The sequence below is a fragment of the Ovis aries genome, chromosome 24 (genome assembly GCF_016772045.2).
Source record: "Ovis aries strain OAR_USU_Benz2616 breed Rambouillet chromosome 24, ARS-UI_Ramb_v3.0, whole genome shotgun sequence".
NCBI classification, from domain to species: domain Eukaryota; kingdom Metazoa; phylum Chordata; class Mammalia; order Artiodactyla; family Bovidae; genus Ovis; species Ovis aries.
The window spans coordinates 38,568,523-38,584,722 of NC_056077.1; the positions used below are offsets into that span (position 1 = coordinate 38,568,523).

General features: G+C 47.1%; 1 protein-coding gene across 7 annotated transcripts in view; it reads right to left on the reverse strand.

Moving 5' to 3' along the window:
- Window positions 1–16,200, reverse strand: part of CYTH3 (cytohesin 3) — a 69,898-nt gene that overhangs the window by 14,687 nt on the left and 39,011 nt on the right. For 6 of the 7 annotated variants that reach the window (XM_060405725.1, XM_042240307.1, XM_060405726.1 and 3 more), the window contains 3 exons: window positions 2,613–2,695; window positions 1,017–1,081; window positions 559–625 (listed from right to left, as the gene is read on the reverse strand). In XM_060405725.1, the coding sequence (XP_060261708.1) occupies window positions 559–625; window positions 1,017–1,081; window positions 2,613–2,695 (215 nt within the window). Of the gene's footprint in view, window positions 1–558; window positions 626–1,016; window positions 1,082–2,612; window positions 2,696–11,859; window positions 15,649–16,200 lie in introns of those variants that run through there. The other variant, XM_060405727.1, reaches the window with a different exon arrangement.

Consider the following 16,200-nt stretch of genomic DNA (forward strand, 5'->3'; position numbering starts at 1 on the left):
GTTACTTCTCAGTAAACCTTAGTCCTCGTTATTGCAGGTGTGATGCAGAGTTCATCGGATTCCTAGGCCCTGACGGCGAGCATCTCAGGCCGAGCGGGGATACTGCCCTACCTGTCTGTTATGAGAGAAAACCTGACTCTCTCCGCGAACTGGACGGCCTCCCCCATGCTGCCCCCAGAACTTAAGGCCTGGTTTTGAAAACTTCCACCTGTTAGATCATCTCCCTCCAGTGCTTGTTCCATCTGCTCTGTAAACTCAACTTCCAAAGGGAAAAAAACACAAAAGCCTCTTGTTACAAATCCCAAATATCAGATCATCACCAAGTTCACAAAACTGTTGCCCTGACGATCTGGAGGTGACTCACACCTTGTAAGCAGAGAATCAGGAAGCAAGAGGAAAACTCTCACGGCGGCCGGAACACCCAGCTAAATGAGACTCTCCTGCGCCTACAGACGTACTGTATCTGAAGAAAACTCCCTTTGGAGACCCTTGAATAGGGACTCATGGTGTGGATATCTGTAAATAACATGGGCAGCCGTGCCCGTGGTGGCTGCTTACCTTTTTGGGATCCATGTTGAACTTCTTCCTTCCCATGGCAATCTGCTTGTTCCTCTGAGTTGTTTTGCTGTGCGTGCGGAACAATGAAGAAGCTGTTAGTGGACGTCTGCACAGAGCACAAGGAGTTCGTGTCCTGACAGGACAGCTCGGGATGGAACGGCCACAGCCCCCCAACGCCCCTGCCCGAGGGGCCCCCCGTCTCCCAGGCGGGTGCAGCTCAGGGCGGCCACAAGGCTCCTTCCCTTCACAGTGATGAACTGCTAAGTGGAAGCAGAGCTCCCCGTTAGAGACAGGGCACGTCGGGGCAGGGTGCCTCTGAGGGGCTTGTGCCTGCGTCCTCAGTGGCAAGGCCAGACAGTGAGGGGTGGTGAAGGGCCAGCCCCCCACAGGCGCCCCCAGCCCAGCCCCCTCCGCTGCCGTCACCACGGCGGCCTGACAGGGCAGCCACGGCCACTCACCTCTCCTCCACCGACGTGAGGTTGTCAATCTCCGTCATCACTTCTGCGATTTCATACTTCAGCCTCTATTGAGACAGAGAGCACGCGCTGTGGGGCTGACAGAGGGGCCTCCACCTCCCGGAGACCTTTCAGGCCCCCAGGTTCGAGCCGCCCTCGGGTGCGTTGGGACAACACAAGTGTGGAGAAACCAGGACCTCTTCTTCTTTTTTTTTTTTTTTTTTAGGACCTCTTCTTGACACAGAGCGCCTCCCAGTCAGAGCCACCCCGACTCAGGAGCAAACAAAATGACCGCCTGTCCACCTCCCATCAGAGCGAGAGCAGGGGGGCCCGGCAGGCAGAGTCTAGAGTGCGTGTGCGTAAAATCACAGGGGTGAAAGGGGACCAACAGCAAAAGGAGCAACAGGTCCCGCCACACGCCCACCTGCCAGCGCTGGCACCCAGGTCTCAGGACGGCCTGGGCCAGACACACACAGGTCAGTACCAGGCCCCCAGCCACCGTCTCCGGATGATCCTGTCACCCTGGGTGAGATGCGGCACCGTGGACAGAGCCCAGGAGGCGTCAAGGTTCTTGCCTGTGCCCTCGGGCAAGCCCAGGCCTCACAAAGGGACAGGTCCTCCCCACTGAGCCAGCTCTGAGCTCCTGGGCCTTGGCGGCCTCAGCTCAGAAGTGAGGTCGTGAGAACCACACGAGGCTCCGGGGGCACTGTGATCACTAACATCCACGCTGGAATGTTAGCCTTGAAATATACTTTCAACCAAAGCACATATTCTGGGTTACCTAATTTTTCCAAGAATGACAGGTAACCATACAAGAAAAAGTTTCACAAACTCTCTCTCAACTACAAGGAAATTTGTATCAAGCCCCTATGATTCTTAGGTGCCGAGAAACTCCAGACTCAAACCGTGAGCACCTAGAAAGGAGCTGCCGTTTGGACATGGCTCGGTCTCACGGCCAGTGGCCGGGGAGGCGGAGTGGACTTGGGCTCGCCAGTGGTTAGGAAGCTGCTCAGAGAGCAGCCGCACGTCCGATCGGTTTCTACGAGTATTACGCATGTACCAACTCGGAGCCTGTGGCTGGCTCCCCTGCACCTCCCGTGGGAGCCCTCCACTCTGCCCTCTGAGCACACAAGGGCAGAAGGCGCAACACCCGAGTGTCTGCGTTTATCCGTCATTCTGCTCCCACCAGCTGGTAGGTGCTGGGTGCACGGCCAGAACTCGATACAGGTTTAGCCCTTTATTCAAAAGATCCCTGAGTGCCAATAACATGCTAGGCAGCGTCCTAGGTGCTGGGGACACTGGTCGAGACAGGGGCTCATCCTACAATTTCCGAGGGCAGTACGCGTGACGCCCTCTGTGACGCCGGCGTCAGGAGTCACCCGCTCTAGACTCCAGTCGGGCCTTCTCCTCCACGCCAGAGTCTGTCTGCCCAGTGAGCACCAGTTCTGTTCCACCAGCCTGGGTAACTCCCACTCCCTGCCTCCCCGTGTGGTTCGAATATGCACACACTAGATATCCACTTTTTCACATTTTCATGAAGCTACTCGATTTACAATTTTACCTAAGAGCAAAAATGAAAAGGCATTTTTTTTGCTTTACCTCGATGTCATCAATCAGTTCCTTTTTTCTTCGACGGATGTCTAGAAGTTCTTCTCTTTCTTCTAGTGACAGGTCTTCAGGCACTGAAATTAAAAAAAAAATCGAATTAACTCTGGAGAACAATCTGTAGACATCCACTAAGGTTGAAGATGGGCATACATGCAAGCCAGCAATTCTGTGCCCAGGTTATTTATTCAAAGGAACCAAGGAACCCTCGCTTGCAGACCACATGTAGGACACGCGTAGCAGCCCTGTTTTGATAGAAAGACAATCTGAGTCACCACTAAGAAAATAAACTGTGGCATAGCTATGAAACAGAATCTCGCACAATCACCAAGGGCTGAGCCCAGTCGTTCACACAAATGAAGCTCACGCTGAACGAAAAGAAGGTAACGGCAGCAGGCAGACACCGGCTGACGCCCTCAGGAGCGACATGTATGTGCAGCAGAGCGTCAGTAACGCACCACACTCCCGAAGCCGCCTCCCTCCGAGTAGGCCGGTGTGGGAGAAAGTACGTCTGTGTGTGTCTGTGTGTGTGTGTATCTGTGTGTGGGTCTGTGTGGGTGTGGGTGTGTCTGTGTCTGTGTGAGAGTTGCTCAGTCACGTCCAACTCTGCGATCGCACAGACTGTAACCTGCTAGGCTCCTCTGTCCATGGGATTCTCCAGGCAAGAATACTGCAGTGGACTGCCATTCCCTTCTCCAGGGGATCTTTCCAACCCAGGGATTGAACCCAGATCCCCTGCACTGCAGGCAGATTCTTTACCATTTGAGTTACAGGGAAGAAGGATATTAGGAAGCATCAACACAGTGGGTGAAGGTTGGCTGGCACGCGGATATTTATTTGACAGAGTTCTTCATAATATCCTGGGATTAATGATTAACCCCTGTAGTATTTTCCATTCTTACGTCTATATTCTCTTCATTTTACGCTGCTATAATTGACTTATTTCATAAAGCTTTTCAGGGAAACAGCCTTTGATTTTAATAATCCTCTACTGTATGTTTAATTTCTATTTCATTAATTTGTTTAAAGAAACAAGAGATTAAGAATCTGAGCAAAGAGCAAGAGAACACACAGAGCTTCTACAAACAAGATAATGGGATCATGGCACGGGGTAGACAGCTGGACCGATGAACTGGAAGACAGTAGCCAGAGAGATACACTGGACTTACAGAAACTGATTCAGCACAGAGCGGACGCTGCAGCTCAGAGACAGGGCGGACTCCCGTGCGCGACATGTGCTGTGTCACTTATCTCCAGGTGAGAAAATGAAACGGAATCCTGATTATCGGCCTATTTTTAATCAGTTTCAAGTAGAATAAAGGCTTAAGTTCATATAATTTCTTATAAAGAAAGAATGTATTTATAAATTCAGGGTAGAAATTGTATCGCACACCCCACACCCTCCCTCCACACCAAATAACTTTGAGAGCAGCCATTCTTATCCTAATTTTATAATTAGGGAAACAGGCCAAGAGACATCTAATGATCTTCCCTGATAGAAAAAGAATATTTGAAGAAGTAAGGCTAAAATGTTCTGTATTTGATAAAATATATGAATATACATGTCCCAGGTGCTCAGGCTCCAAGCAGGATAAACCTAAAGACCCACAAGGTCCCAGAGCATGTTACACGTGGGCCCAGGAGCTCAAGAGTGTCACCATGGACACGGTCTTTCCATCCTGGTGTCCAAAGTGTCAGCTTCATCCTAAAGCTGCTGCTAGTGGCTTCCAGCAGCTTCTTATTTATGCATGGGGGGTAGGGGTGGGGAAGTATCCAGATCAAGAGAAAAAATAAGAACCAGCAGAGAACGATGCTTCCCAAACCAAGACAGGAAAGATGTGCCAATCCTTGAACTTTCCAAGGAATTACTCTTACCAGCAAGCGTCTTAATGAAATTAAGAAGGAAATCTGGAAGTAACAAACCAGCTGGGCGACACTATCCTGTTATGAAAGAATAAATGTACCTACAGAGCACAGACTGGGCTCCCAAAAGGGACCTCATAATGAAAAAAAAAAACCACCTGTTGTTCTGCTGAGTTCACCTGGGCAGATATGTGAGAACAAGAGTCTGAAAGGGTGGCGCTCCAGTTCAATCATCAATAGACTTTTTGGTTTAAAAAACCCACCTCCAGCTTCTCCCCTCCAACCCTGGTAAGTAAGGCTGGCCGATAACAGAATGAAGGTACATCCTAAGAGAATCTAAACACGGGGTGATTCAACTCAAGATCCTGAAGCTTCTAACCATGATCGTCAACGGATTTCCTTGACCTTCTCTCAGTAATGCCCATCTTGTCCTATATGATTAAGGCCCGAAAGAGTTAAAGTAATAACCATTTACTTTACAGTTACTCTGACCAGAATTTGTACCTCTAAAAGAAAGATTCTGTAAGGGGGGATAATGACATTGTGACTATGTTTAAAAATGTCCTTATTCACACTGTAGAACTGACGAGCTGTAATGTTATTACATACATACTTAGAAACAATTCAGCCAAAAAGTAATTAAGCAAAGTGGTAACAACTGTTAAATCTATTGGATTGATATATGGGTATGCATTATCTATTTTATACTTTAAGGGTTTAGAATTTTTCATAAGTTAAAAAAAAAAAGGTTTCAAGTACAAATGGCACCCTTTCAGGGTGTTTGGCTACAGTATTAATGAGAAATAATGGGATGTTCCCTGGCACACTTGAAAGAATTAGTAAATAGAAAGAATAGAAGCAGACAATGAAATACTCGAGGCCAATCTCATCAAGCTGTCACTGAAATACCTCGCTATCCTATTATTTCTATCACCAGCCAAAATGCGCGATAGATACCAACGTTCTGCTGGTAGTCAGAGAGTCTATCAGTATCTCTTGGCGTTCGAAAGAACTTTGTGGTCACAGACTCTGCTCATGCACAGGTTATCACGTGCAAGTGCCATGGGAAAAAAATGGGGAGATAAGCCATGTTCAAAGAAAGTGTTCTTAATTATCACCACCTCTCCCACACTCGGCAGCCTTCTCCCAGTGAAGGCAAAAATTGGGTTTGGCTTGCCTATCATCCCCATTTTCTCACTTTGACTTCGTTAGGTAAGATGAAAGTCTACAGCTGATTTTTCTCCTAAGAAGCTAGGTTTTTTCTTCTTCACTGAAAAAGTTATACATGGATATGGTTACACACAGGCACATGTTCTCTGAACATATACAAAAGGGCATGCAATGAGACATTTCCTTCCAATCTCAATAAAAGCTCTTTTTTTAAAAAAGCAAGTTAACTGGAACTTGCTGGTAAGAATTCTTTGCAATTCACTGTAGCTGAACGCTCCAATCATGATCACAGTCTTCCTGATTTTCCAGCAATAAGGGTCTTGCTCAAGTCTCAACACACAGATGGGGAGGCAGAGACACGAGGTTATTCTTCATGTCCCTTCAGGCCAGTTCCCTTAGCCACGACCAGCAGGTATAGTTTCTACAAATACAAATATTTTCACGGGGGAAAAGCAGCGTGGAAAGGTGGTGAGAAATTCCCCGTTTTAGTACAGAGGTGCTGCCAGTGAGGTTTCAGATTAAGAATCAGGAGCAATTTGTGTAATTCAGGCCAGGCCCCCGCCTTTCTTGAGAAGTCACTACCTTCCCACAAATGGAGGCTCGTGGGGGGAGGGCGGTGTCTGGGGTTCGGGACATGTGATTTAATTAAAGGACTGACGTGAGAGCTTCCGCTTTCAGCCCAGACGGGAGTAACATGGATAGACTTAGCCTCCTGTCGGAAACAACAGCAACAATGGACACAGCTCCGCGCCCTGCCAAGGAACTTTCAACACGAAGGTGAGACAGAGCCGTCTTCAGACATTAAAACCTTAAGGAATTTGTCACGAGTTGACCTGCGCGATGTGGCGGTGTAGTTGCTCAGTCCTGTCCAACTCTTCGCGACTTCATGGACTGTAGCCCGCCAGGCTCCTCTCCCCAGGGGCTTTCCCAGGCACAAATACTGGAGTGGGCTGCCATCTCCTCCTCCAGAGTATCCTCCTGACAGGGACTGAACCTGCGTCCCTTGCACCGCAGGCAATCTTCTGCACTGCAGGTGGACTCTATTGCTGAGTCACTAAGAAATGTTTAAACGTCCTTCCGATGGGATGGGGGGGGGTGGGGGCTGGACAGACACCAGAAGGAAATCTGCATCTACATGGAAGAATGGAAAATACCGTAAAGGCCAACTATGGGAGTAAACCTCTTCCGCACGTGATGTGAATCTCTTAAAAACATTTACAGCTACTGTTTAAGGCAAAAATAACAAAAACGTGTTGTTAGGTTGATAACACATGAGCACAAAGGCTGGAAGGGGAGAAATGCAACTACAGTTAGGAGCTTCCTACGCTGGATGTGAAGTGGTGTGATATTATTTGATAGTAGAGTCTGATAAATTAAAAGTATCTAATATCCAAGAAGAAATACCAATTAAAAACTGAAATAAACCACAAACATAAAGCACGCAAAAATAGCTTATTAATAAGAGTGACTCAGTAGGTAAAGAATCCGCCTGCAATGCAGGAGATGACACAGGTTCAATCCCTGGGTGGGGAAGATCCCCTGGAGAAGGGAATGGCAACCATTCCAGTACTTCTTGCCTGGGAAACCCCATGGACAGAGGAGCCTGCCAGGCTACAGTTCACGGGGTTGCAAGCGTCAGACACGACTTAGTGATTAAATCACCACTTTATGATGCTTAATAAGACCTCAGATCCCATCAAATATAATGTCCATTTCAGTGATGTCAAGATTTGGAAATTTTTTGCAAATCAGAATCATTGGAAAAGGGAGATTATTATATATGCTGATCAAAGCAGAAGCAGATGGTATCTCCAAGTATGTCCTAATTTTCAAATTATATTAATAACCTATTTAGCTAACAGATTCCAATCCACCAAGAAGCTGCGATTTGGTTTATTGCTATAGTTATCTAACGACTGCCTTACAAATCTTACACACACACACAGCCCTCTATAAGGTTAATCAGTAGCTCTCCTAGAAGATGATAATGCTCCACAGATGTGAGCTACAGCCAGAAACCCTCACTGTTTTAGCCACTCAACATCAAACTGATAATTTAATAAATTTAACAAATTTGATAATAGGTGATAAGACAGAGTTAAGCAAGCACATGCAGATGCCTCACAACTGTGTGTTTTTGGAACCTAGCCCTAATGGAAACTGATGTCACCTAAACCTTACTGTTACCTCGGCTACTAATCAATACTAACTTTTCTGTTATGATACGGTATTTTTCAGAGTTTTGGTCAATGCTGCAGCACTAAGAATGCTGGGAAAGCGAGGGTTGGGCCTCTGGTTCCGTTAATTCACTAGGTGGAACTCTGAGACTCTACAGCAGAGGGTGGTTTAACCCAAGCAAATAACACCTCCCTGGAACACTATAAAAACACGATAGACAGTTAAAGCAGGAGGGGCCAGCTGCTCTGAAGGTGTGGCTGCACTGAGGGACACTGTGGCCGGCGGCAACTGGACCTCTGGGTCTGGTCACCCTAAGGACTGGCTGCCCCTCGTGTGGTGACGCAGGAGTCCACGTGGCTAGCGGGGCCAGCAGTATGTCAGCCACATCAGGGGCCTGGTCAGCGGAAGCCACCGTTTTGCTCATCCATTCATCTACTGATGGATGTTTGGGCTGTTTCTATATTTTGGCTGTCGTCAAAAATGCTGCTATAAACGTGAAGAGTAAAATTTTTGAAATTTAAATCCACAAACATGGATTTGCTCCATAATCCAATGTCATACATCACCGCTCTGAGGACGTCATGGTGCAAGTTAACATGTTAGAGATGCCATGAAATCTGTAACCAGAGAAGAAGCACCAGGAAAACCAACTGCACTGAACTAAGAGGGTTCTTTATTCTGCGCATTTTAAAAATGTACTTCTTATTTTTGGCTGCGCTGGGTCTTCGTTGCTGCGTGAGGACTTTCTCTAGTTGCGGTGAGCAGGCTTCTCATTGCAAGGGCCTCTCTTGTTGGGGCTTGCGCACCGGCTTACTTGCCTGTGGCAGGTGGGATCTTCCCGGACCAGGGAGGGAACCTGTGTCTTCTGCATTGGCAGGCGGATTCTTAACCACGGGACCACCAGGGAAGTCCCTAAGAAGATTCTTAACTGACTTGATGGTGGACTCATTTTTTTTTTTTTTTAAATTTACAAAACAGGACACCTCTGTGCTGTGTAGCCTGTTGAGTATAATTAGGGACAAACAGGCCTGGTTTTCTTTTTTCCTTTTAAAATTAATTTCCATTGGAGTAAAGTCGCTTTACAATGCTGTACTAGTTTCTGCTGTACAGCAAAGTGAATCAGCTATGCGTAGACATATATCCCCTCTTTTTCAGATTCCTTCCCCTTTAGGCCACCACAGAGCAGAGTTCCCTGTGCTCTCCAGCAGGTTCTCACTAGTTATCTGTTTTATATACTCTAGGGTATATACGTCAATGCCAATCTCGAAGCTCATCCCACCTCCACCTTCCCGCACCTTGGTAACCGTTAAGTTTGTTTTCTACATCTGTGACTCTATTTCTTCTTTGCAAATAAGTTCATCTCTACCACTTAGATACAAGAGGCTTATTTAAAACGTAAGAACACATGACAATTGAAGGCAGAAGGGTAGGGAGTGATAGACCAAAGGAAAGTTGGTCCTGAGACACGAACGCAGGCAAAAGAGACGAGAGATAAAAGTCACCAGATACTGACGCTGTTCCATTAATCCCCAAATTAACAAGTCTGAAATCCACTCATCTAACACGACAGGTTCAAAACATACACAGCAAAAACTGACAGGTGTACTTGTAAAAATGGACTCTTCCTAAAGGCGAAAGAAAGAGCTATAGATTTGACTAATTAACAAGCTGAACTAATAGGCATCCTCCGCTTCGTCAGTTTTAAGAGGCACATCTTCGCATCTATGAAATCCAATGTGACCACACACAGGTCACTGCCTTCACGTCTGGGAGTGAGCCTCCCACCGCCGGGGGCACTGCGGGCGTGCCAGTCCTTGACGGGTCTGCGAAGAACACGACGTAAGAGCCATCTGATGAAGAGACAGGAGGCTGGCTGCTGCTTCGGAATGCGCATGGGTCCCCTCTGGTAAGATCCACCAAGTCTCAGCACGATAACCTGCAGAACTGGAGAACTCCCGGAGACAGCACAGGAGGAGCCATCCAAGAAGGGTCGGGTCAGCCGCGCCTTGAGCAGCAGAGGACGCCGCCGCTGTGTTCCCGAACACCTATTCTGCGTGGAGGGCGGCTCCGATGTGAGTACGTTTTAGAACCACCTCAACCCACTTATTTGGGTTCTATTTTACTCTATGTATGCATGATAGTAAAGGTTATTAGTAAATAACCTAATCTACTACTAAAATAATTATTAGTAAATAATTAGTAAAGGCTATTAAAAAAAATTAAACGCTTCAAGAAGTTCAAAGAACTCTTTCAATTGGTATAAATTTTCAAAAGCCTAAGGGAGAAGAAATCATTGTCTAGTTTGACAGCTTCTTCCTTAATGAAACATAAAATGATGATGCATCTTACAACGACTGGAGACCGAGGTTCAGTCACACCCCTGCAGCTGGGTGGTGTGCGGTCTCGCAGGGGGATGTTTATGCAAACTGACTGCACGCTGTCCCTCAGCAAAAGTCGCTCGAACTGTCATAGGACCAGAGTGGCGGAAGCAATGAGCTGGCTTTGCTCCACTGAAAGGTCAAAATTACACCCCAGCCTCTCTCACGTTTAGACTTCTGAAGACGAAGCAGGCTCTCCGCATGGGACGCACCGCCCAGGAGTCCACAGGGCAAGGAGAAGCAGGGGTCCTCCCGCATGAAAGAAGGCTTCCCAGCCGGCCAGTGAGGATGCGGAAGCGGAGGGTCTCCGGCTACAGCCTCCTCGCGCTCCTTCTCCAGGGGCTGCTAGGAATCGAGGCGGGGCTGCAGCAGAGAGCTTCCGGATCCAGGCTTGTGGGCCAACCCCCGGGGGACCTCCATGGTTCCAGGGGCCGCCTACGAGGGTCTCCATCCATGACTCAACTCTGGAGACCTGGCCAGAGCCCCGTCCTCCAGCCATTCCAGGGCTGTGAGAAGCACCTGATTCCCTATGATATTTTCTCTTCTTGCTCCAGACACTCACCCGGCTTCACGCATCTCAGGTGGCACTCACTGCAACAATGCTGCCGTAGAGACCACGTTCGCCGAGCACACAGCAATTATGTTAGAAATCAGCAACAAAGTGACTAGAAAACCCATTGAACAGAGGGGAAGTTAAGGAGCACAACTGTAAATAATTCCTTGGTCAAAGAAGACACCATAAGATAGCATTTTCTCAAAATGAGAAAATTCTGAGAATGATGATAAACAACTATCTGTCAATACTTATCCGCTCCAGCTAAACCAGTCCTTAGAAACTCACAAGCTAAAATGCTTCTTTAAGAATTACACTGAAGATGAAAACAGAAGCATTCACCTTAAAGTAACAGTTTAAAACCCAAAGGAGAAAATAAAACAGTAAAGAAGTTCGTTTTAAAAAGGCAGTGAAGTGCAGCCACTCTGGCAAACAGTCCAGCAGCTCCTCAAAAGGTTCGACACTGAGCCTGCGTGGGATCCAGCAAGTGCCCCCGCAGGTGCTCACCGGGCAGAACTGAACGTGTGTCCACACAGACACTGGCGCATGGCTGTCCACAGCTCCAGCACTCCCAAGAGGGCAGAAGCGGAGACGGCCTAAGGCCCACCCAGCGATGAGTGGATGAACAGAGTGAACCCAAAAAAGGAATATTATGCAGCCACAAAAGGAGCGAAGTCCTGAGACTTAGACACGTTATGCTCAAGGGGAAGGAAGTCAGCCACAGAATGCCACACACTGCATAGCTCCGCTGATAGGAAACGTCCAGAACAGGCTAAGAACAGAAAAAACGAATGGGTGGCAACAGAAACCAGAGGACGGGTTCGTCCGGGGAGGGGGGAGGCGCTGAGCGAGAAGTCAGACAGGGGAGCCTGCCACGGGGCCAGCACACGCCCGCATTTGGATCTGGGTGGCGGCTGCGCATGCGCTCACCGCCCTGCAGGTCTGCTTCTGGAAGAGTGGCCCCGTATAACCCTCAGCAGAGCGAAGGCAGAATTTCCTTGAAAAGACACTGGAAGAGCATTCGCACCTGCCGCGTGGACAGAAACGGACGCGCGCCCGCCTGGGACGACGGCAGGGTAGGCTGGTCTGAGGTACAAACCTGAGTCGGTGGCCTGGCTGCGATGTCTCCAAGGTTAGCCTATTTCAGAAAATCGAAAATCATCCATTACTTTTAAAATTCTTTTTAGACTTTTAAAATTGGAATATAACTGCTTTACAGTGCTGCATGAGTTTCTGCTGCACAACCTGAGTCAGCTATTTTATAGATATATAAATATACATATTATATTATATATATATATGCATACATCCCCTCCTCGGGAGCCTCCCTCCCGCCCTTCCATCCCACCCCTCCAAGGTCATCACAGAGTCCACTGATCATTCTTTTGCATCCTGTGAAGAAGGAAAAAGCCCTAAGACTACCAAGTTTAATTTTTAAGATGCCCAACTGTAAGACGCATTCCACTTTTAGAGAGGTTGAGACGTGCATCCTAGGATCAATGGCAGAAGAGCTATGAAGAATGCTTACTTTATAAAGGAATAGGATTCCTCAACTCTAAGCTGCTTTCAGAGCAGATAAAAACCACTGCTAACTGCTCGAGAAGGTGAAACCTTTGAAAACGACGGCTGTGACTCCAAAGGCCCCCTCCCCTCAGGTGTGAGCATCAATTCTGGGGTGGGCCCATTAAGAATCACTGCTCAACAGAGATGACAGGACAAGTCAGCAAGAAGCTAGGAATGAGAGCAGGCCCTGCGAGCTTTTTGAATACATGGGGCTGCGCTTCACCAAACAAGCTTCGACACTCATATATGGTGGTCCTCTGGATGACCACTTGCCAACCCACAATGGGCACTTTTCCCGGTGGGTGAAGAGCCAACCACCACCACGGGATGGGAGGACTTCCGCAGCGGCGTGTGTACCACGGAAAGCAGTGGCGAAGGGCAGTGACCCCCTGGCTCCATCCAGCAAAAGTACACGTACAGCCAAGACTCAGCCAGCTCTCTGGAAGCCTCATCAATCGCGTCTCATCCGCATCAGCAATCCCAGCTCATTATCTACAGCTGTTCTCACTCAACACGGTCCACAGGCCTTCTCGTCAGCAACCCGTGAAGGCAGTTGGCTAAAACAGGGTTCCAAGGCCCTAGCCCATGCTTATCAAATCAGAACCTCTGGGTAGGCAGCCAGGGACTCTGAATTTTAATGAGCTTCCCAAATGACTCTGTTGAACATTGCTAAAATGTAGCTATGCGCGGCTACCTCCTTAACACAAATCAGGAGTGCAATACATTAAATACAGACAAAGTGGTTAGGAGCCTAGCTCCTGCAGCCAGACTGCCTGTCTCAAAGCTTGTCTCCGTCACTTACTAGCTGTGTGACCTTGAGCAACTTACCAACTCTCTCTGTGCCTCAGCTGCCTCACCTGTGATAGGATAGTCCCCACATTACTCATCAAAAAGCTAATCAAAATTTAATGCTCTTCTTGAACGTTGCTTGAAATTTCAAGATAAATATTGTATCTTGAAGCAAGAACCATTTCAAGATCCTGAAAGATGCATTTTAACCTCAATCACGAATAACTAATAATAAACAATGAGACTTTTTATTTCTACCCTGGATAACTGAAAAAGCAAACAACTTTTCACATCAGGCCTGCAACTGATTCTTTTTTTCCCCCAGGCAGAAGCTGCGATCAGTGGTGGAGGACAGGGTGGAAACAGCTTCACAAATACGCATGAATAAAAATCGTGTGAAAACAGTTTGGCAGTTCCTGACAAGGCTAACCACCACCTTACAATACGATCCAGTAATCACAGTCCCAGGAATTCACCCGACTGAGCTGAAAAATCCCTGGCCACAGGAAAACTTGCACACGAATGCCTGCAGCACCTTTATTCAAAACTGCCCCAGGGAGTTGGTTCCCCTGGAGATCCAGTGGGTAGGACTCTGCACTTTCACTGAGGGCACAGGTTTGATTCCTGGTCAGGGAACTGGGGTCCCACAAGCCAAGGGGCATGGCCAAAAAAACACAACAACTGCCCCAAACTGGAAAACAACCAAGACATCCTTCAGGAGGTGAACAGGTAAACTGTGGTACAACAGGCAATGGAATGTTCCTCAGTGTGAAGAAGAAATGAGGATCCAGCCACGAAGACGCAGAGGAATCGGAAATGCACGTCACTAAGGGACAGAAATCAGTCTGAAAGGGGGGTTCCAGGCACGTGACCTCTGGGACTACGGAGACAGTCAAGGCATGAATGGTTGCCAGGGGCTCAGGGGAGGGGTGAGCGGGTGTGCACCGGACGCTTAGGGCAGCGAATCTGTTCTGGATGATGCCCTAACGGTGGAGAAGTGTCATTATGCATTTGTCAAAACTCCCGGAACCGGACAGCACCAAGAGTGAACCCTACTGGAAACTACAGACTTCAGGTAACAGTAATTTACTGGTCCATCAGCTGTAATGTGACCACACTGAAGTAGTAACAGGGTGTTATGAACAGGGAAACCTGACATGGAGGGGACAGATGGGAACTCTGTACTATCTGCTCAGTTTTTTATTTTTAATGTAAATCTAAAACTCTACCCCCAAAAACTCTATTAATAATGTTTCTAAAAAACAGATCATGACATCCAAAGCTTCCAAATAGTATTCTTTAAACAATTTTATGGGCGTCAGCGCTGGCATTTTAATCAGCCCCGACTTCCAAAAAGTTCCTCTAAAGATCAGACAGAAGATGAAAGAGGTACCTCATCAGATTCCAAATGAGATTTTCAACCATGATGTCAGAAGAACATCACCTAAAATTTAAGATGCCCTTTTATTCTTCTCACTTAAACTCTTTTCAAAAACTCTGCCTTTGAAAGCTTCATTAAGTTGGGAAGATAAGAACATTTTTATAACCAGTTAGCTGAAAATGCACAGAATTTGCATCAAGTAAGCATGTCCCCAAAATAAACCTGCCTATGTCCATCTTTTTTCCAATCCATCTGACTAGTTCTGATATGAATACTGACACCACCTCAGACTCCGCCTTGAGCAGTGGCCCCCAAGCTTAAGGAAAGCCACTTTTCTCCTTCCAACTTTACGTATCTTTCAGAAAGAAATGGATGAGACTAAGTGCTTTCCCTGGTAGACTGCTGACTGGTGGATTCACCACACTTAAACATGCTTAAACAGAAACTTCCCTGCCTGCCAATGCCAGGGACACGGGTTCAATCCCGGGGACGCGGGTTCAATCCCTAGTCTGGGAAGATCCCACGTGCCGCAGAGCAACTAAACCAGTGCTCAGCCACCAGAGGCACCATCGCGGTGAGAAGCCTGGCACCGCAATCAGAGGGCAGCCACCACTCGCCCCAGCTAGAGGAAGCCCTTGCACAGCAAGGCTGACCCAGTGCAGCCAAAAAATGCATATATATGTTTAAAATAAATAATCCAATTAGAAAACGGGCAAGCACATAAAGAAACATTTCACTGAAGAGGATAAACAGCAAATAAGCAGAAATAAAGATATTTAATATTAGTCATTAGAAAAATGCACCACACTGATTAAAACAGGTAGCATTTAAAACAGGATGCAGGACTCTGGGTCTCTCTTACATGGCTGGTGGGAATATAAGTTGTTACAGCCCTCTAGAAAACAGTTTACCAGTTTCTTCCAAATGACCCACGCTAAGCATACGACCCAGCAACATCACTCTTGGACATTTATCCCAAAGAAAACTTACGTTCACACAAAAACCTATACACAAATGTCCACAGCAGTTTTATTTATAACATTTAAAAGTGAGAAACAATCAGTGTCCTACAATAGGTAGGGAGATAAACTTGGTGCATCTGTACCATGCAATACGACTCAGCAATAAATATGACTGAACTAACTGCTGATACACGCAAGTTGGACGGAACTCAAGAGCGTTATGCTGAGTGGCGGAGAAAGGCAATCTCAAAAGGTTACATACTGTATGGTTCCACTTATATGATGCTTTTGACACAACAGTATTATAGAGATGGAAAACAGATCAGTCACTGCCTGGGGATGACTGTAAAGGGGCAGCAGGAGAAAGATATAGATCTCTGTGGTTTTGCATCTTGATGGCGCTAGTCGTTATATCAACCGACACAAGGGTTACAATGACACAGAGCTATACCCACATCATACCGATGCCCACGTCCTGATTTTAATATTGTATTAGTTACATGAGACATAACCAGTGAGCAGGAATGGGTAAAGAGCAAGTAAGATCTGGCTCTGCAACTTATAATTAGTTCAAAATTAAATGGCAACCCACTCCAATACTCTTGCCCGGAAAATCCCATGGACAGAGGAGCCTGGTAGGCTATAGTCCATGGGGTCGCAAAGTCGGACACAACTGAGTGACTTCACTTTCCTTTTCCTTTCTTTCTAAGTTAAAAGTTTGCTTTTTTTAAAAAATTACATCACC